Source organism: Mirounga angustirostris, unplaced genomic scaffold (genome assembly GCF_029215605.1).
Source record: "Mirounga angustirostris isolate CCGP_5_RB_7025 unplaced genomic scaffold, mMirAng1.0.hap1 SCAF_7, whole genome shotgun sequence".
Taxonomy (NCBI): Eukaryota; Metazoa; Chordata; class Mammalia; order Carnivora; family Phocidae; genus Mirounga; species Mirounga angustirostris.
This window is the reverse complement of record NW_026991715.1, coordinates 24,736,561-24,759,477: the sequence shown is the minus strand read 5'-3', so window position 1 is coordinate 24,759,477 and position 22,917 is coordinate 24,736,561. Positions and strand designations below refer to the sequence as shown.

General features: G+C 38.9%; 1 protein-coding gene across 1 annotated transcript; it reads right to left on the bottom strand.

Annotated features, from left to right (window-relative positions):
* Positions 1 to 1,333: 1,333 nt before the first annotated feature.
* On the bottom strand, positions 1,334 to 17,886 carry MINAR2 (membrane integral NOTCH2 associated receptor 2). Its single transcript, XM_045886431.2, has 3 exons — positions 17,612 to 17,886; positions 5,205 to 5,426; positions 1,334 to 1,513 (listed from the first exon to the last, which is right to left on the bottom strand). The coding sequence occupies exons 1-3, from the start codon at positions 17,774 to 17,776 to the stop codon at positions 1,334 to 1,336; spliced, it is 567 nt and encodes a 188-aa protein (XP_045742387.1). The 5' UTR covers positions 17,777 to 17,886.
* Between the last annotated feature and the right edge of the window lie 5,031 nt (positions 17,887 to 22,917).

Sequence of the window (22,917 nt, the reverse complement as noted above, 5' to 3'; positions counted from 1 at the left end):
GGCCCTTTTCTGCTTTAGGCACTGAACTGTCTGGGGGGTGGGGGAGTCCTGAAAGAACAGAAAGGAGCAGGGATGAGGGACTTAGGGTCTGGTGTTCTAGGACAAAGAGAAGGCAGGGGACTTGATTCTCCATCTGTGACCAGCATCACGTCCCCAGTTATCTGCAGGCAATGGCAGGTAGCCTCGAGGTGCCAAAACCTTAGCACGTATTCATAGTAAGAACCGTCCTTAACTAGGCAACTCCTAATTAGGAGCCCGGTGTTGTTCTTACCTCTCTCTCTCTTTTTTTAAAAGATTTTATTTATTTTTCAACAGAGAGAGAGACAGCGAGAGAGGGAACACAAGCAGGGGGAGTGGGAGAGGGAGAAGCAGGCTTCCCGCGGAGCAGGGAGCCCGATGTGGGGCTCGATCCCAGGACCCTGGGACCATGACCTGAGCCGAAGGCAGACGCTTAACAACTGAGCCACCCAGGTGCCCCACCTGTCTCTTGTTTAGTCTTTAGACGAGCCCCACCGGAGAGCTGAGTCTATCCTTTCTCAGAATAACTTGCCCAGGGTCTAACAGTTAGCAAAAGGCACAGCTAGGATTCAGGCCTATTCCCTTAGCTTTTCTAGGGCCTTCCTCTGAGGCCATGGCTGGTGATGCATACTTCCTGAGCGCCAGCGGGGCTCACACTGGTCAATGTGGATCCATCAGTAAGCCCAGCTGGCTCTAAATGTAATTAATTATAGAAGTAGGGCCTGTTCCAGTTTAGGTCTACTGAAATTGCTACATCAAACGGAGGCATTTATAAAGCAATCCTGAGAAAATGAGAATAGGTTTGAATAAAGCCCCCCACCACCCCTTTCCCAGCTTAAACAGGAATAAAAGCAGATAAAACAGCATGAATTCAATCCAACAGGCAGCACAACGAGTTTTCATCTTGCACACCTGGGGCTGCCAAAAAATGCTCAACTTTCTTAGGGATGACGGGGCGGTGGGGAGGGTAGTTGGCAAGGAGGTAAGACAAGCCTGCTGACAATTATTGGTGCTGTTTTGTTCTCTATCCTAAGTGTTTCGTTTGGGTTGTGTATAGCAGCTTTTCTGTGGTTTTGATCCCAGGAATTCCTGCTTCCCGAAGGACAAAGATCACTCTGGAATTCCTACCAAGGCTTCTAGAACAAAGCAGAGAAAGCCGGCATAGCTCAGGGAACATTTGCATTCTACAAGACAATGACACTTAGCTGGACATTCCACAGTACATGCAGACCCCCAAGCATGTTTTTTTCTGCAAATGTTTATTTAGAAAGATTTTTTAAAGAAATTTCAAGTGGCTGTATCTGCAGCAGTTTCTTCAGGTGAAAAATGTGCTAACAGTCACTATGAAAACCAAGACACAGGCAACAAGGAGCAAAATCAGACCTATGCGACGGTATTTTGAATGTTTCTCTTGTTCCTCTTCCTTTTTCAATAAGGTATCAAAACCGGGCGTGTACATGTCTCCCAACCAAAACCGTAGGTCATTAGGATTTTCCTAAAAAGAAAAAAAAAATTACGCAGAATAGGATCAATCAGTAACCAGTGTTTACAGACTTACTAACACTGCAGAACAAGACACTGGGAGAGGTATTGAAGGTTGATATCTACACTGTCCCTAGTGAGGCTTAAAAGTGTCACAGCTCGGGGCACCCGGGTGGCTTAAGCGTCTGCCTTCAGCTTGTGTCATGATCCCAGGGTCCTGGGATCGAGCCCTACATCGGGCTCCCTGCTCTGCAGAAAGCCTGTTCTCCCTCTCCCACTCCCCTTGCTTGTGTTCCCTCTCTCGCTGTGTCTCTCTGTCAAAAATAAATAAAATCTTTTTTTAAAAAAAGTGTCACAAATCGGAGGGGTAGACGAACCATGAGAGACGATGGACTCTGAAAAACAAACAGGGTTCTAGAGGGGAGGGGGGTGGGAGGATGGGTTAGCCTGGTGGTGGGTATTGAGGAGGGCACATTCTGCATGGAGCACTGGGTGTTATGCACAAACAATGAATCATGGAACACTTCATCTAAAACTAATGACGTAATGTATGGGGATTAACATAACAATAAAAAAAAGTGTCACAGCTCAAACAAGAGAGGCTAGGCTTTGAAGAGCATCATTATTTCTCATCAGCAATGGCTTGCGGCTGAGCTGCCCGCCCCCTCTCTGCCTCTCTCGTCTCAGTGGACTTTAAGTCAGCTTCAGAGGTCAGTGAATTAGCTTTGGACTTCTTAGCGCCCTGCTGGGAGCCGAGCGGGCACACACGTAGGGAGCTGGGCAGGTGCTGCTGAGCGCAATACAATTCCTCCACCGCATTGCTGCAATATCAACTTCCTGGTCTTAGAAAAGCTAAAATAGTAAAAGAAAATTTGGATGAGCTCTGCAGAAGGATAATCTTGCAATCCCTGTGTACTTGACTTGTATCATTCATTTACTTTGTGTTCTAATCAAAGGCAAGTCTAATGCCTACAATCCTCAGGAAGAACTTCCATAATTCCAGACTCCTCTTACATCCTGCTCCTCGTTAGCCCTGGTAACTGCATATGGGGCTTCTTTTCTCCTTCCTTACTTATAAAATTCTTAGTGATTTAGAAAAATGCTATTGACCCAAGGCACTTGGAGCTTTTATAGCCCATAAGAGGTGAAAAGATTTCAGAAAATAAGTTAGGCGCTCTGTTAGTTATGAGATGTACTGGGATGGTGATGAAAGAAGTTGAATGAATGAAGTATAGAAAGAAATTCTAATGAAAAAGAAAGTCATGACTTTCAGAAGTATCCCTCAAAAGAATGCTAAAGAATAGCTTTGAGGTAAACCGTATGTGTGGAGGATGGGTGGGGAGAGGACAGACCCCGGGTTCAGTGAAGCAATGCACTCATCATATTTATATTTGATCTTCCTAAACATAGCTCACAGAATTTGCCAACAGGAATATTCCTCATTGCCAACGATGTTCAATCTCCTTAGCCTTACATTCAAACACTTTTTAAAGTGTTTTTGAGCCTCATTTTCCCATTATTCTATTACTTAAATTGTAGTGTCAGCAAAACTGGACTACTTGTTGTTCTGCCAATCTCTCTCACTTTTTGGTATTTGTGCCTTTTTTCTTGCTACTCTGGACAGAAGAGCCTCCCCGCTCATGCAAACCATCCATATCTTTTGGAATTCTATGCATTCTTCAAGCCCAGCATAAATTAACTTTTTCATGAAGCCTTTTTTTTTAAAAGATTTTATTTATTTATTTGCGAGAGAGAACGAGAGACAGAGAGCACGAGAGGGAGGAGGGTCAGAGGGAGAAGCAGACTCCCCGCCGAGCAGGGAGCCCGATGCGGGACTCAATCCCGGGACTCCAGGATCATGACCTGAGCCGAAGGCAGTCGCTTAACCGACTGAGCCACCCAGGCGCCCTCATGAAGCCTTTTTATAATCCAGTGTGATTTTGTCTTCCTTTCGAATCTGCATAGCCCTTTCTACTATTATTACATTATCCTCTTCCTTTATTTTGTTCTATAATTATGGTTTTATTACTCTGATCAGTTAGATGAACTTTTTTGATGCAGGGACAGCAATACTTATCTTCATATCCTTTTGCCATTCAGGTAAACACTAAAGAGCAGAGAAGAGCCTCCGGCACTCAGTCAAGAAATGTTTGTGAAATAACACAATACATACTTTCCCAATTGTAGCAAGTGACTTTTTAAGCAGCCGAAGTGTCCATCAAAAGATGAATGGATAAAAGGAATGAAATCTTGCCATGTGCAGCAACATGGATGGAGCTAGACAGTATAATGCTAAGCAAACTAAGTCAGAGAAAGACAAATACCATATGATTCCACTCATGTGGTATTTAAGAAACAAAGCAAATGAGCAAAGGAAAGAGAGAGAGAAGGAGAGAGAGAGAGAAGCCAAGAAACAGGCTCTTAACTATAGAGAACAAACTGATGGTTACCAGAGGGAAGAGGGTTGGGGGATGGGTGAAGCAGAGGATGGGGATTAAGGAGTGCACTTTTTGTGATGATCCCTGGGTGAATTGTTGAGTCACAATATTGAGCACCTGAAACTAATATAACACTGCATTTTAACTACAGTGGAATTAAAATAAAAACTTAATAAAAAAAGAAACTAATTTCTTAGAGGACCTGATCTTCAGACTCTTGATTAAAAACAAACAAACAAACAAACAAACAAAAACCCCCCACAAGATTACTGTTGCTATGGGAGAACGTTTGTTATGGAAACTTCTCTGGAAAAGAGGCTACATTAAGAAGGAGATACATTAAATCTACTAAGAGATTAAAAAACCTCAAAGACTCTGGACAACAAGATATTTTAAGAGTGCACATTTGAGGTTTTTCAAAGTGTAAGATTTTAAGGGGACACAATATTGTCCCCTTTGCAAAAGAAAAAAATCTTCAGGTGCTTAAGGTATGGGGATCAGAGCAGATACACCTTCTTAAATGAAGTGTATGTGGAAAAAGTCACGCTTCCCTGACCTTAGGGCAGGCAGAGGCAAGGGGAGGAATCCAGTCCACTCAGAAAACAGAGGGCCACTCTCCTTGCTTTGCAGGTATTTCTAGATCTTCTATGTGATAGATGACACCGGGAGAAAAAAAGAAACAAAGAAAAACTGAAGTTGGGTTTAAGCTGGGTGAATGAGTTCATTACATACTTTTCCTGTGTTGAAATGTTTTTGTTTTGTTACTGAGACACAGGAAAATGTCCAAAATGTAAATCTGCAATCTTAAATCACTGAGTGGGCTTGGAATAAGATGACCCTTGATGAGAACTTCTTTGCCCCGTGCCTAAGACAGAGCATTGAATAAATAGTTTTGAATCAATGTGGATGAGGGAATTCTTAAGTCTTCATGAAATAAATGGTCACAAAACTAGGGGAAAACATACCTCATCTGGCAAATTAATTTTCAAAAACATTTTACCTTCTAGGTCAACCTTTCTGTGTCACATTATTTCTTTCCCTCTATACCGAATAGGTGTCAGTAATTGCTGACATAGTAAAAGTCAGAACAAATCCATAAACACATGCTGCCTGGGAGCAAGAAAGGGATGCCAGGAGCCCACATGACCTGAAGTCTAATGATCTGGGTCTAGTGAAGAGTGCTTGTCACCTTAATACTCATTTTTTTAAAAGGAATATTTGACTGATCTTCATCAATTCAAGGAGGTGATTCTTTGCTTTGAGTACCTTCAGATGCCCAGAAAGGTTTGTGTGCAGGGAATGCCTGTCATACTCCTCAACGGTCCACGAGGGATGCTTTTTCCTTTCTTCCATAGCTTCCTCCAAACTTAGGTCACCATAGAGTGGGTTATTCTTCAGAACTGATGACAGGGATGGTGGGGGATGATCCACAGCACTCTCTGCACCAGACAGTCTCATTCGCTGATCGGTAATGGTCTTCTTTTCTCTCTGTTAGGAGACACAGTGACAAGGCTCCTCTTACCAATGCGTCACGGGTGGCAGAGGATGAAACGTGGAATAATGGCCCCTGAAAATCTGCTGATTCTGCCTGGAAACCCAACAGATTAGGACAATGAATGAGGAAAGGATTCTAGGATCTAGTCTGACCTAGAATCCTGCCACTAATTAAGCTTTTTTCTTTGTGTGTGATCTTGTTCAGCTTCAGTGATCATTCATTAAAATGCTCTTTTATAACCACAGAGAAAGAACATTGTTCTTTAATTCAAATAGCAGAATTCCGAACAAAGCCAGTGTTTTTCCAGCTCACTTGCATTGAGGTTTAATGACATTTTACTTCTATTTGTGCATTCCATGACTGATAAAAATATATTTAGCATTGCTGTATTAATCCAGCAAAGTTAAGAGTAAAAGGCATTTTATAGATATGCCTTGGCTTTCACAAAAACTCTCTTTAGACTCCTATTTCAGACAGCTTGGAGGACAGAATAGCATCGTACTCCTTTACATGTCTACACACCAGCTGGCTATTAGATGGCTCTAATATTGACTTTCAGATTTTTAAAATCTTTTTTTTATTGAAGCAAAATATACATATAGAAAAGACACATATCATAAATGTATAGTTCAATAAGAAACATAACATTACCAGCATACCTCCTCTTCCCTTCCATAACCCTTGTCCTCTCCCTGCCCAAGGACAACCAGTATCCCAAATTTAGCAGCTTAGGGTAGTTGTGTTTTTCCTGTGTCTGATTTGACCTTCAGGGTTTTACTTTGCTTTTTTTTTTTTTTCTTATGACTATAAAATTACTATGGAGGTAGAAAAATTTAGCTTTAAAATTTGTTCATTGGCTGAATAAAATTAAGAAGAAACAAAAAGCTTATAGATTAATGCCTCAGTTATGGGGCGTCAAGGCAGATGAATTCTACATAAGTTGATTTTCAGAAAACTTAGGTTTAACCCTTAAAAACTGGCGACACATTTCATGTATGTACAGCAATTTATCAATACATGTGTTTCATATATTTCAGCCTTCCTAAACAGAGAAGGTTCAATAGCAATTAATATTCCTCTGAGTCATATTTATGATCATTAAGACACTGGTTTCCTCAGCATATCAGCATATGTTGTGGTTTATAGGTCACATTAAATATGTATTTGTGTAAGCTAGGTTGTGAACTAATATTACATACAGTTTCCTTCTGAAATGGCTGATAAGCAAAAAAAATCATCTAGCTAAAACCATTCACATTCTCTTTGGTCTTAGGTTTCCCTAATTTTCTTAACCCGTACATTTTTTACATACTTAGAGGTCAAGTTGGAGATCTTCTCTGAATTTATTAGGTTGTTGGTCTGCTCAAATTCAATTTATATTCTTCAATACTGAAATTTGCAATGAAATAATACATCATCTTGACTTAGCATTTGTCTTTAAGATGGATGGCCTCATAAAAATGTTTCTGAATTGAGAAAAAACAATTTGATATGAAATTTAGATCATTTCAGCTTAGCATAATTCTGACTCAAGTTTTTTTTTTTCCAAGGCTAGACATCTTTGATCATCTTTGAGAGAGATAATTCTTCAGACATTGACAAATTTGCTTTATCAGTTTTCTTGCCTGCTTGACTATTCCTTGAACTTCTTAAATAAGAAAGCTCTATAAATGAGGAAAATACAGTTTTGGGGGGTAGGAAAAAATAACAGACTCTATTACAATGTATAAAGGCCTTGAAAAACTAATAGGTATAAGATAACAAAATAATTTTAATAATTATTAACTCAGAGCTATAGTCTAAAAAGAACATTCAAGCCCTTAATTCTAAACCACATTCTTGAAAGTCTGAGGTTTATCCTAATATATGATGCCATTTATTTTTTGTGTTGCATGACAATTTCATGTCTAAAGGGCATGTGAAGAGAAAATTAACAGAATATCTTTGCTAAGAATTTGATGGCAGGATAAGAAATACTAATTATGGTTGAGGTTCATTTATATTTTGGTAATTTTTTTCAAATACCTTAAGAAAGAAAAAAAAGCATGTATTTGATTCTAGCTCTTGATACCACATTCTGGGTAGATTACATTTACCAAAGGAAAACTCAATAGTAATTCTATTATTTTAGTCATATAAACTCTAAAATAATTCATATTTTAAAATATTTAAGGAATGTAACACTTCAAAGCTTACCTAGACTTTTCTGTATTCACCATTACTTTGTCCATTTATCTTTTATACATTTTAGCCATTATTTACATCATTTAGATATAAGTAAACTATCATACAGTAAAAAGAGTGAAATAGAATACATGTTTAGACAAACAAAAACTTAGACTACAGAATTAATAGGCCAATAAAGAAAGAACCTCTAAAGAAACATACTTCAGGAAGAAACTTGATAATAAAAGTAAAGATTAAGATGCAAAAAGAAATGAGCAAAAAAAAAAAAAAGGAAAAAAGAAAGAAAATTGCTAAGTATTTATATCTAAGCAAGTATTGATTTTATGGTAAAATAGAGATAATAATTACTAATTTGTGAGTTTTTAAATAGCAACAATTAAATCACTGGACTGTAAAATTTAACACATATTTTTGATTCTAACATTTTAAGAAATCATGTCAGTGAGAGCATAGAAATATTATGAAAAATAGAGAAAGAATATATAGCTTCTAAATCAGTAGAGCAGTAGAAAAAAGATAAAGGAAACTTGATCTTAAGACAATAAAACTGAAACAAAGAATAGGGGGAACTTCAGGAAAACAGAAAAATTTTAGAAATCATCATGTTAAATGTAAAAGACTAAACCTTCAGTTTTAATGACAGAGATCGTCAGATCAGATTTTTAAAATTAAATGATGTAATATTTACAAGAGTAATACCTAAAATATAAGGACTCAAAGAATGAGAGTGAAATAATGTGAAAAGATATACTGGCAAATAGAAATGAGAACTATGTATTGTGGTGACTGGTTAAATGCTTACGAATTTTATTCTCCCTTCCTGAGCATAAAGGATGACTGTCTTTCCCAGTCTGGCTTGACCTTACAATGGGGCCAGCTCTTTCCTAGTTGATGATGTATGGATAAAAGTAACAGAAACTGGGCGCCTGGGTGGCTCAGTCGTTAAGCGTCTGCCTTCGGCTCAGGTCATGATCCCAGAGTCCTGGGATTGAGCCCCACATCGGGCTCCCTGCTCAGCGGGAAGCCTGCTTCTCCCTCTCCCACTCCCCCTGCTTGTGTTCCTGCTCTCTCTATGTCTCTGTCAAATAAATAAATAAAAAATCTAAAAAAAAAAAAAAAAGTAACAGAAACCACCATCCAACCTGGTCCCTGAAATCTCCCACAATATTTTTGATTCACTTCCCTCATTTCCATTTTTGTGTCACTATGAAGCAAGGGTTCTGTGATGGCAGAATTACAGGATGAAAGAACTTGAGGCTGTGAGTTATTTCTTGGAAGAGAGCCGCCGCTAAAATCCATTTGTCCTTCCTCAGACTTTTCATGAGCAAGAAAATTCTTTTATTTTTGGAGTGCCCGGTGGCTCAGTGGGTTAAGCATCTGACTCTTGATTTCAGCTCAGGTCATGAACTCAGGGTCCTGGGATTGAGCCCTGCATCGGACTGTGAGCTCAGCAGGGAGTCTGTTTGAGGATTTTCTCTCTCCCTCTGCCCCTCCCCCTGCACGCACACTCGCTCTCTCTCTCTAATATGGAAATGGATCGTAAAAAAAAAAAATCTTTTATTTTTAATTAGTGATATTTTGTGGGGATAGCTGCCATCACAGGAGAGCCTACCCTATTCTCCCTAATACAGAAAGTAGTATATCTTAAAATTCCACAAACATGTGGCATGGGCTTAGGAGCCAAGAAGTGGAAAGGGATGAAAAAAACAGCAGCAGCCGGAATGATGGTTATTCATATCTTATAGGAAAAAAAATTGGCATAAATGTCATCTGTCATAATTGGGAATCCAATCACCCATAGCTTTAGGAGAGATACTTGTAAATAATCAGAGCACTAATGTGATAGAAGAAGGAGATGAGATTAGAGAAAGAGCGGGACAGTTGGAAAGAAGAAATGAGAGAGAGTAGAGAGGACCTAGAAATTTGATGCCTTCTATCTTACTGTTGAAAATCTGTTTGTAGAACCCAACACTAAGACACAGAATTATTAAAAAAAAAAAAAAGCATTGAGCAAAATATGCCTATTGAAATTTCTCAGTCGAATAAAGTGATTCAAGATAAAGATGCTGTTAGGCTATGCTTTCATAACTCTTATTCCTGAGAGCCTCTCTGTGGTTGTCACTGACTCTAAAAATACAGAAATGGAGGCAGAAAAGCAAGACATTAAAGCCTACTTGAGAGTTATGCCTTCAAAGAACTTTAGGTGTATTTACTGACATATAAAATTGATTGCAAGTACTCAGTCAGGTCAAGTAAGATTACATTAATAAATAGCTTCCTAAATTCTGTAAGAAATATATGACCAAAGTAATCACAAGCCTATACCTAAAAGCTTTTGAATGTTTAGAATTAAAAAGCAAAGCAAAACAAAGAAAGCGATAATAACCCTAGATTTCTAAATTTCCTTGAGTAGGAGTAAACTTTGAAGCTTATCCTTGAAGGAGGGTCTACTTCTGATGTGGCAAAAGAGAATAGTGAACAAGGGGATGCTTCCTAGAGGGTGGAATCAAGAACTATATAGAACAGTTCATCAGAAGTTCTTCTAAAAAGCAGAATCATGGCCTAATCAATCTTCCACACCTTTAAGGAAGGAGGCCACACAAACTATTCCCATGAGACCTCAGAATTATTTTGGAATAGTGACTGCCATGTTTCTATTTTATTTATTTATTTAGTTAGTTAGTTATTCATTTATAAAGATTTATTTATTTATTTTTGCGAGAGAGAGTATAAGTATATATAAATATATATTATGTAAATGTGTTTAAAAGAATGATAAACTGTGGCAGAGCCTGGCTAGCAAATCCATTTCTTCTTTATGGGCATGCAACAGTCCATGGATTAGGACATAGGACTGGATTGGGACATATCCCAACTCAGGGTTGACCCCTGAAATCCCTGGAAAGATTCCTGGATTACTCTTTCCAGTATACAGGCCCAACAGAGATTCTGATATAGTAGACCCTCAAGAAGGAACAGTCTGGATTCCATTTGGAAGTCAGGCGCCTAGGACATCCATATCACCCATATCAGACCTTGTGTGAGAGATACATTTTATTGTGTTAAGTCACGAAAACTTTGAGTATATTTGTATCCACAACATAACTTCAGCTACTACGAAGAAAGCATGTATATATACATAACAGACAAAATAGATTTTAAGATAAAAGACTTTGTTAGATACAGAGGATTGCTATGAAATGAATAAAGGTAGATATCATTAGTAAAATGTAATAATTCTAAACTTGTATGCATCTAATAGTCTCAATCTTTATAAGGCAAAACTGGAGAAAATTACAAGGAGAAATTTATACATACAATTTTTGTCAAGCAGACAAAACAATTACTAAAGATAAAGAGGATTTGAGCAATAAAACCAAGTTTGATCAAGTGATATATATTGACATCTTTATTAAACAACTGAAAGCATTAATTTTTAAAATATACCCTGCATATCTTCAAAAATTGATAACGTGCAAGACTCTAAAACAAATTTCAAAGACTCAGTATTATATGGATCATGCTGTTTGAACACAGTCAACTTAGTTAGAAATTTATAGATCAATATCAAAGAGTTAATTTAAAGTATCACATTTTGTAGAAAACCAAAACACATACTTTAAAGAAATAATAATGGAAATTAAGAATTTAGAACAGAATGAAAATGAAAAATGCTACGTTTGTAATATTGTTGACTGGAGCTGAAATGATATTTTGAAGGACTAATATAGAAATATATGCTTGCATGATAAAAGCAGAATGAGAAAATTAATGAGGTAATAAGAAACAATAAAGATAGAAGTAAGGAAAATTACACTGTATGTTAGCTGCAATTTAAATAAAATTTTAAAAAAGATAGAAATCAATACATATTACAAAGGAAAAAACAAATACACAATGGAGAGGATGAACAATGTTGAAAGCTATTTTTCTGGAAGGGCTAGAAAGACTGAAAACACCTCTGGCAATACTGCTCAGGAAAAAAGACACAAATCCACAGGGCTGGAAATGGAAAAGAAACATGAGTAAAGACATAGCAGAGATTAAGAAATGTAACAGGAGAATAATGAGAGCAATTTAAAAAAATTTACATGCAATTGGGCAGTTTCCCACATAGCTTAGCAAACTTAAGAAAAAAATAGAAAATGTTAATAAACCTGTGATCATTTGACTAACTGAATCAATAGTTTAAAATCTACCCCAACTGCACACAAATTGAAAAGTACCAGGCCAAGCAAGTATGGCAGTCAACTTCTACCAGATATTCTTGAAAACAGATCATTCCTATTTTTGTCAAATCCTTCCAGAAAATAGGAAAACAATGAATACTCCCCAGTTCATTTTATGAGGTTGGTATAAATGCCAGACAAAGGCAGTAAGTAAAAGAAAAGGTAATTTAATTATAGGCCAATTTCTCTTATAAGCACAATGCAAAAATCATGAATAAACTATTGCTAAACAGAATCCTACAATATGTAAAATTACACATACCAGGAAAAGAAAGATTTATACCAGGAAAGAATTTTTACCTAGAGGGTGATTTAAAAAATTAGAAGATTAATATAATTCACCACATAAACAGGAAAAAAAGGTAGAATTTTGCAACAGATTTTGAAAACATTCAAACTATATTTAAAGCACACTTTCTTAGCAAACTAGAAATAGGGAATCTTTAAAAACTAATTAAGAGAATCTGCCCCAAATTCCAGGGCACAGTTTACCAAATAGTTGCAATATTAGAAGCATTTGTTTTAGTTTCAGAATTGATACAGTGATGCCAATAATCACAAACATTTATACGTTATTGCAATGGAAGCCCTAAGCAATACAATAAGAACAGAAAAGTAAATAAAAGGAATAAGGGTTTTAAATAATGAAACAAAACAGCAGATGGCATGATTATCTACAGAGATATGTATTGTCAAAATAAAACAGATTAACAGATCAACATGTAATAATTACGTAGTCTATAATAATCAGTGGCATACATGAGTAACACTTTATTATGAAATATGATTTAAAAGGTTCTAATCTTAAGAGCATAAAGTGCTATCAATATTTAGATATAAACCTAATGAACTTTATGAAAACTTCTATGTGGAGAATTATAAGACATCATTGAGCCATATGAAGTACTGAAGAAATGAAGAAGATATACCATGTTTATGGATTGGGATAATCAAGCAAATAAAGATTTCTATTTTTCCCCAATCTGTACATGCGATGAAATCCCTTTCATAATCATAATGCAAACAAGGCATTTTGTTTATTTATGACTTGTGGGAGTACAAATTTGTGGTCCTCAGTGACCACAGTAATTCTGTTTTCCAAATTACTAGAATGGCTATCTTTATAAAACACAGGTTTCATCGCATGATTCTCTTGCTTAAAAATTTCACCAAGTCCTCAAAATTTTCAGGATAAAATTTAAAATCTCAAACAACAACTACCAACCCTTTGTGGTCTGACCCAGGCCTCTCTTGAACCTTGTCTCCTGCCTTCCTCTCTACCTAACCAGGGCTCTGGAGTCCCACACATGCTATTGTAACCCTGAGGGTGTCCTTCATAAAGCCTTTAGTGCCAGAGACATTTGGGTCTGGTCTGAGAGCAGTACGGTAGGACAGTTCGGGTGTTGTTTCTGGCAGCACACCCCGGCCAAGGCTAAATTCCAGACCCCACTGGAGACCTTGTGAAGTGCATACATTTAGCATAACTTGATAAATCATGTTCTGATATTTGCACGTAAATCCCTGAGCAACTGAGTGATGCCCCTCAATCTTCTTCCTAGATAATAATTTAAGTGCCTCAGAAGTTCTATAACATTTCTTTAAATGTAGGCTTAAAAATGGGAGACTATTGTGTATGAAGGTCTGTTCTTTTCAGAACAGTAAGTGGAGGATTAGGAATAGAGACATTTTTAGAGAAGGCACGACAGATCTCAAGGACCTGTCCAGAGACAGATTGCTAAGAGGTACAATTATAGCCTACAAAGCAAAAAAACAACCAAAAAAAAAAAAAAAAACCACCCAAAAGGGAAAAAAACTGAGATAGAAGAGACATTAAAATTTACGGGGAAAGGTTAGCTATTAAGACTGAAAATAAAAGCAAGGAAAGGTGATAATGGAATAAACCCAGGAAATGAAACTGTCTAGAAATCAAGGGAAGAAAAACCTCTTATCCTTGGCTTTTTGGTCCAGCTCACAGGTTTAGCACAGAATGCTCCTGGAAGCCAGGAAAAGATAAAACAAAGAGATTGGTCTGAAAAGATTATGAAGTCTAACTGCTAATGAAAAAAAAAAAAACAACGGGGGGCCCACTACAGTATCTGAAAAAACATATTTTATCATGTAAACTAAAAAAATTTTTTTTTGCCTTTTCCTTTCATTACCTTGTTTTATAAAGGGATTGGCAGAAATATTTGGAATACAATTCCAAATGCCTTCATCAGATACATGCCCCAAATTATTTTAACAACCAGAAACATTAGATTTTGGCAAACGTTTGTTCATTGCACTGAGATGAAATTTATTGTGAAGCTTCTTTACTTCTTTAGTGAAAGAATTTAAGAAAAGTATAAATATAGTGGGATCAGGAAATACATGCTCATTTTCTCTCTCCCTGCAAACACGGTGACCTGTGGGTTTGCGCAGCATGGATTTCACAGTGTCTGGGGCTATTGGCAAGAGTGAGAACAGGGCTTACTTTTCTATATGCCCGGAATTGCTTCTGCATGTAAAAATGGCTGACAGAATTTCCTCTGAAAGTGGAATGTGAATTTTTAAAAAAGCTTTGAGAGATAAATCATGGATAGAAATATGATGCATATATTTAGGAATTCAACTTCATATTTGGGACTATAGGATATGTGTTTTAACTGCTGAGTTACCATTAATTTTGAAAGCAATAGTTGTAGGTTAAGTCCTTTGACATTCCTTGAGGTGGTCGGAATCCTAAACACCATGCACCTGGGTGGTGTGAGACCCAGGGGTAAGCCGACACGACTCTGAAGTCTGTGGATTTCATGTGAGTATAAAATCTACTGCTTGAGTTATGGATTGACAGATGTATTAACTATGTTCCCTAACACCCCCATCTGCACACACACCCTCCTCCATCCGCACTATAAATAAAAAAATGCAAGTATTATTATCTACTGTTTTTCAAAATCTAATGAAAGGATAATTTCAACACAATTTGGAATATGTCAAATAATAATAATAATAATAATAATACACATTTCTTAAACTTTCATAGGAAACCTTTTCTCTCAATTGTTTTTACCTCGTTATTTTTATTTGTTCTCATTTTTAAACAGATACATAATATTATACTAATTTTTCAAGTGGAAATATTGAGGCATGAATGAAATAAGGTCGTAATAGAAGTCTCTTGAAGTGGCTTATTGTGGATTTGAGACAAGAAACCAAGTTTCTGGGGCGCCTGGGTGGCTTGGTTGGTTAAGCATCTGCCTTCGGCTCAGGTCATGATCCCGGAGTCCTGGGATGGAGCCCTGCATCAGGTGTGGGGCTCCCTGCTCAGCGGGGAGTCTGCTTCTCTCTCCCACTGCCCCTGCTCCTGCTTTCTCTCTTACTCTCACTGTGGTGCATGTGCGCTCTCTCTAATAAATAAAATCTTAAAAAAAAAAAAAAAGAAAAGAAAAGAAACCAAGTTTCTAATCTCTTTAGCCAATGCTCTTCCTATTGGCTTAATGTATCCCCAACAGAGTGAGGGTTTTATTTTTTATTTTTATTTTTTAAAGATTTTATTTATTTATTTGAGAGAGAGCAAGAGAGAGTGAGAAAGAGCATGAGTGGAGGGGATGGGGAGCTGGAGAGGGAGAGGGAGAAGCAGGCTTTCCACTGAGCGGGGAGCCCGACTCGGGGCTCTATCCCAGGACCCTGGGACCATGACCTGAGCCAACGGCAGATGCTTAACCAACTGAGCCACCTGGGTGCACCAGAGTGAGGGTTTTAAATGAAGAACTTTGACACCTGCCACCTTATACATCCCTAACACCTCGATACACCTGCTATACTCACTGCCTTCCTCCAGGAACACTCCAGCCCCTTAAAACTTTCATATGTCCTCTTACTTTAGATTTATATTTTATCCAACAAATACATCATTCCTGAATTTTAAGATCCAACCAGGGAAAGCAGAATTACTTATCCACATATTATAAATAAAAGTAGTAAATGTAAATCATACTCAGTCCTAATTTGTGTCATGCCTACCCAACTATCTGAATTTATAAGATTTATTCCCCCCCCGCATCATTGAAATGCATCATTTCAATAGTAAATTGGCCTTTATTCTGTCATTTAACATTTTTTTAAGAGTAAAAGGAAAACTAAATTTACTAAGTTTATGTGTAGTTTACAGTTACCAGTAACATTAATCTAAAGACATAGGAAGATTTTTACCTCCTTGTTTTTTTCTGGGATAACTACTTCAGCTCATCAGGGCCTGCCTGTTGAAAAAGATGCCCCTTAGAAATTAGATACATTTCATTCAGGTTTAGGAACAACCTGCAACAGAGCTTTAAACCATGAAGATTCACATGAAGGAAATAGGTCAACTCTAGTACCAAACAAAAGATGTTAGATTGATGTGTTCCAACCTCAAAGGAACTTATTGGATACATTTTCTTTGACTAAACTTCACAGCATAGGAGGGCCAAGATTTTCTGAACTGATTTTTGAGTCCTTTTGTTCCATGATATAAACAATAAGGAAGGAAAAGGAAGAATTTCACTGCATTTAACTTAAAATACAAAAACAATAACCAAAAAGGTGTGTATGGGGGGGGAGTTTTGAAGATTACAAGAGGGAAGGATGCAAAATTTTTTACAAAGGCAGTTGTCATAACAAGCTGCCTGATGATGGAAATAAATTAAAACCCTTATAGGTGGAGGAAACACTTACATAATCATTTGAGTGTACTTGATTTTGAATGATCTCACGATAAAGGTCCCGAGGAGCCCACAAACACACCACAAAGGAGTCACTTTACACCAGGACTCATGAGTAGCAACTGTTTCTTAAAAGAAAACAAATTTCTGTTCAGGGAATTTGAACAACTCCAAAGATTTAATGACTTGCAGGGGTTTGTAGGTCAGTCACATCTGTTCTGAAAAGAAATGCTTCTTCCTGTTTCTAAATTGACTAACCCTTAACCCCATTAGCCCTCATGTCTTAAAACAAAGATTATTCCTGTTTCATGGGCTGTCCAACAGTCAGGGCCTTTATTTTTATTCCAGCACATTGAACTCATCACAGTTTTATTCTTCTCTTTCAGTCAGCAAAGAGAAGGAAGATACAAAAGAAGAAAGCAACAAATAAAGTCTGCACTGGGTTTGAAGGTCGGATCGTTACATCTTGTCCACATGGATACCTGTGGAAAATAAGAGTATCTAAGACAATAGCCAGCACCTTTCCAAGGATGAGAGTTCCTTCTATTTTCGTTGCCTTCAATCATTAGGTTTCTGTTGTTGTGCTGAGTCTTCTCTGCATCCAACGAAAGGGAGCCAGTCTAAGGGAGGAAAAAGCAAGTCCCCTGGTTGTCTCAGAGGCTGTGTATGAATCCCCGGTGTAAGCGTCGGCTGCTTTGTGCTTAGAATACACCAGAACATAGAAGTAGGGCTGTCCCCCAGAGTCTAATTTGCAAATGTAACAAGTGGCTTGAAAAATTCTGAAGGAAAGGAGTAAGATGAAAAGTAGGCAATAAAATGAGGACAGGCCGAAAAGCGAGAGCTTGGAGGAAAATGAGTGGTCGGGGGAATCCACATATTTTATAAAATGATCAGAGACTTTCCGTCTGATGCTAAGGAAGAGAGAAAGACCTTTTTTATATTGCAAGAGTGAGCTGCTACCTTGTACCATGTTCCCTACAGCCTTTTTTTTTTTTTTTTTTTTTGTACAAATAATGACCTGGTAGATAGTGAGAAAGAAACGAGCCCCAGCCCAGGTGCGCTTCATCTCCCTGGTCTCACCTGTGTGTACACGAGGTTTTGCCAATGCTGCGCAGCAGGGTAGCCCCCCGCTGGAAACCTTGCCAGGCTGGCCTGAAGAAGGGCTGAGCTCCTCCTGAACGACTTCACGTCGAGCTGCAGGAATTTGTCAGGATGGTTGTTGTTCGGCAAAACAGAGAGATCCATGTCTCCCTTCGTCTGCGGTGGAACACAAAGCAAGTGAGGCTGCTCTTGTCAGCCTTGTCCATTATTAATGAGCCTGAGGATGCTCTGACTGGCATCTGAAACCAGGTCTCTCAGCTACACTGGGGAGCCAACTCTTGAAATGGCACACCAACACACAAGAACAACGCAGCACCCTGCCTTGCCTTTTACACACAATACACACACACACACACACAACACAGACACACGCACGCACGCACGCACGGTGCTTGAATGGGACAGATGGGGCTACACTCATTAAATTTAACAAAATGCCAAAATCGGATATGTAGCCCTAAATGTCGCTCCATACAGCATCAGAAAGAAGAGTTCAAGAGGAACTATTCTTTGGATAAAGAAGATTGCCAGCATTTCAACGTCATAGTCCATAATCGGAGCACATGAAATATCACCTCCAAAGGAGAGCTTACTTAATTTTTCTCTCTGAACCTCCCCGAGCTAACACAGCTAACTTGGCCCGGCCCACGCAGCCTCCCACGTGGTGTGTGGGATCTTGTTTCTTCTCCTGTTTGGAGTCCCAGAGTCTCCGGCTCGTGTGAAGCCTGACCACGTTTAGGTTGTCAGCTTTGGTCTGGATCGAGAAATGGCAAGAATTTGCTTTAGAGTTTGCCACAGTCATTTAGTCCCCCAGTCTACTGCCTTGATCCATTCACTAGCTGAGGCCCCTTTGACTCGGTTCCGAGCTAGTAAACTCTTCCGGTGTGTTTTGGTGTTCGTACAGTACACTTGGAACCAAAGGGGGACATGGCTGCTGGGGTTGGATGATGTGCTGTCCTGAGCGAGCCCATCTGCCGTTCAGAGAGCCAAGGTGGGGGTGAGGCTGTGGACCGAGTATGAAGCCAGGGAGTAGTGATGACTTAAATGGAGATAAGCTCTCACATTTCAAGACACGCTGCCTCGGGCAACCCATACTTCTCCTTGGGAAAGTATAGATTTCCATCTAGGAAAAGAGGAAAGTTTCCCACTGTGAGAAGGTAAAGGATAGACACATCAGCGGTTTTAAAAAGACATAGGTTGTTTGTTATGTTTGCACCTCTGTAAACCCATCTGATTCAGCTGGAAGGTTTCTCTTCCAGGGGTAAATGGGGTCACATGTGGAATGGATCAACCCAGATTTCAGAGGAGTGTCATATAGCCCATAAGCAGCAGCTAGGATGTTTTCAAATCACGCAAGACCCTAGAGAGTACTTACCTTCTCTATAGCAATAAACATGGGGGAGTTAAAAAAAAAAAATCATGTCCTACTTATAGTTGGAAAACAGGATTAAACAATCAACGTTTTCTGTAAATTATTTTTGGGATCCAAACTCTTTCACCGTCTTGTAATATTTAAAATACGTTTGGGTGGTTTTAACAACACCTTTCCTGGAGAAAGTAAGAGGTGCTTCATAGTGACAGTTAACAACAAAGCAGTTAAATTGCAACTGCTTCAAGAATCAAGTGTATTGGGGTGCCTGGGTGGCTCAGTCGTTAAGCGTCTGCCTTCGGCTCAGGTCCTGATCCCAGGGTCCTGGGATCGAGCCCCGCATTGGGCTCCCTGCTCCGCGGGAAGCCTGCTTCTCCCTCTCTCACTCCCCCTGCTTGTGTTCCTTCTCTCACTGTGTCTCTCTCTATCAAATAAATAAAATCTTTAAAAAAAAAAAAAGAATCAAGTGTATTATGAGCGTGTGCAAGCGCTTGGTACTTTCTGGATTTTCTGGGCGGCTGCCAGAATACATCTAATGAATAAATATTTCTCAGGCTGTTTGCTTTTCCTAAAAGATTCTTCGGGGAATAACACACATCTTCAAGAAGAACCTTACTTCTCTTTGGCTCTCTGTATTGGCAAGTGGAGACACAGAACCCAGATCCAAATATATTTGATTAGGCCTCTTCTTTAGCCAAAGTATGAGGTAGGTGAAATGAGCCTTCAGTTTTCCTTAGGCATCCTTCCTTTAGATCCCTCCGCCACGTTCTAGATGCCTGGAGGCTTGTACACTGTCTCCTTCTGTTTATAAGTTTAGTTTCAGACTCTCCATTTTCTTTCACCATCCTCTGTGTACCCTCACCCCCAAACCAGCAGTTCTTATTTCTCACTGCTATCCCTGTAGGTAACCTGAGCGATATACAGTCAGAAAATCAAGCTTTCTCCATTCTCTCCTGCTACTGGCCATCTCTTCCCCACCCCTGGTCCCCACCTCCAGCCCAGCCCACCCCGAGCCTCTGGCAATGCCAATCCTTCTGCCTGGAAGCCTTTCTTCCCAACTCTGCCAGTTGACCACCTCCTACTCATCCTTCATGGGCCATTGCTGATAAATCACTGCTCACAAAACCTTCACGTGTTTTCCCAAGTAGGTATGGTTTCCCATTCCTTTGAAATCTTAAGAGTGATTTGTTTATACTCTCATCTTACTATCCTTTGTTTGATGGTGTATTTCATACTTTTCTTTTACAAACCGTACACCGGATGATACATTACCAAAGAGCAGTCCTTTTGGATGCTTCCTTTCCCGTGAGTCAGGTCTAAAGACCCTCATGATGTCCTTTGTTCGATAAATAATGATGGCTCTTTTCTTTTCCAAAGCCCTAGGAAGGACTCTACTCTGGTTGGAAATTGATAATCCAATTAAATCTGATTAAAAATGGCTTAGGTTTCCAAGCTCAGTGAAAAATGGATTCTATTGCCAAAAATGTTTATGACATATTCTCTATATATTCTCTTCTGGTAGTTTATGATGCACAGGCTCACACTGAAGACTCTGAAAAGTTCTGCTTTGATAAGTCTAGGATCGTCCAAATTTATTTGGTCATATAATACCCATTTTTTTTTTGTTGTTTTCCTTTTAACTCTTCAAAAAATTTACCCAAGTGTAACTGGACAAATACTGGATTAGGGTTTTTGTTTCTTTATTGTCATTAGTAACTTCAATCTCGAGTGACAATGATCATAAATAAATATGAAGAGTTCCGATTGCAGGGAAATCTGGTGGAAATGGGCATACCTGGGGCATGCAGGTAATCATTTGGTCTTTTTCTTTATAACAAATTTTTATAAAAGTATTACTTCCTTTTGGATTTGGACCCAGAATTACTGTTTTTTGAACATGAGAGTTGTAAAAATAGACTTAAATATGGTTCACTAGGCAAAGCTGTCTACATACTAGTTAACCTTATTTTCTTCTTTTCCTCTCCTCATTCTCTCTCTCCCGTTTTTCCCTCTCTCCTCCCTACTTCCTTTCCTCACTACCTCCCTCTCTGGGTCGTACCAATAACCAACTGAAATGTCTGTAAGTATTTCCAGCTGAAAAGCTTGTACAATGTCCGGATGAGCAGTTGGGGTTCATCAAATTATTTGAGAGTTTGAAAATTACTTGGATAGTTTCGACTATGAAGAAAGCCTGTGACTAGCTTATAAATCATTTTTTGTCCATCATAAAACATCCTCAACATTGGTGAACAAAGGAGGTGATCAGGGTAACTGAGTGCACAGAAGTTGGCATCCAATTAAGTTGTGTTCTTGGGCAAGTTACTGAATCTCTCTAAGCCTGTTTCCTCACCTATAATGTGAGGATAACAATAGTACCTTATAAGGTTGCTGTGAGGTTTTACAGGTAAAGTGGTTAACAGAGTGGTTAGCATATATTAAGGGCTTAAAAAGGGTTCATTGTTATTTTGAGTAGATAAGAATGTATATTTTTATTTCAATTGTCTCATACAAAGAAAACTGGAAAAAAAAAAAAAGGAGTTAAAGTCTACAGCCATCTTTAATTAAAAGCCAAACTACATTTCCCAGAATCTCATTTGTGTGATTCTGTATTAGAACTGGCTAAAGGGCGCCTGGGTGGCTCAGATGGTTAAGCATCTGCCTTCGGCTCAGGTCATGATCCCAGGGTCCTGGGATCGAGTCCCACATCGGGCTCCCCGCTCAGCGGGGAGCCTGCTTCTCCCTCTGACCCTCTCCCCTCTCATGCTGTTTCTCGCTCGCTCGCTCTCTAAAAAATAAATAAAATCTTTAAAAAAAAAAAAAAAGAACTGGCTAAAAGACAACTTCATTGAGATTTGGACAGCAACATGGAAACACCACTTGTTAATCTGAAAGTCTTTTTGCAATCAGGTGCAGTGAGAGACAGAGGCAAAGGGGCCTGGCAGCTTCCAGGCTGCCTTTGCTCTCTTGAGTTCCGTGTCCATTTCTTCTTTCCAACTGTCAGTCCTGTTGACCAACAGCAAAGTCAGATCTACTACCAGGACTTTGGCCGTGTACCTACAAAGGAGGAAGCTACACAGAGGCAACAGCATCCCATAGACCTCTTAACAGATTATCCCTCCTTACCTGGTTGCTCTGATTGGTCGGTGACTCCTCTGATTCTCTAACTCTGCTAATGGACCTTCACTTTCCCAGCTCCTCCTGTGGTTGTGTGAATTCAAATCCGGTGAATGATAAACCTGGGTTTTAAATTCACAGTTCAAGGTCTAAGTTGGGAACCAGAAAGCTTCCATGACTATCTTCAAATAAAAACTTTTAAATTGTACTGCTGATGTGTCACCATCCGTCATGCCTTCTAAATCCGCATCGGGATTCAAATCCTAGAAGATCCAAGGGTACCGGTAGGAAGTGTGACATGTGAGGTGTTATGCATGTCAAAGGAATTGCAAGATTTCACCAATTCATATTAACTGAAACCCAAAGTATATGTATGGGAATATTTCTTAATGGCTTTGTATTAGGGCAGAAGAAATACAATGCTGTATTAGCCTATGTGTTTTTGATATGGGTTCACTAAGTGGAGCTTCTGGATTCAAAGTGTTATTTCATGTGACTAGGAGTAACTCTAACAATGTGCCTGAAAACTAGACCCAGTGGTGGTCCACTCTGAATAAAATGGAGGTGCCCAAACTTCCTTATTACAATGTAGTCTATAGGAAAGTGTACAACATTTAGGGAGATTGGTTTTAATATGATAGATGCTCACCCACCTGTTAAATATGTCCCCTGAGAGGCTCCAGAGGGCATTTCCTTCACCAAGCTTTGAACTCCCTTCACATCAGCAAAGGCTGGATTGGAATCCTGAAAGAACCTCCTAGTGGCGTTTCTCGGAAAGTCTGGAATAAGGAAATGCTGCCGC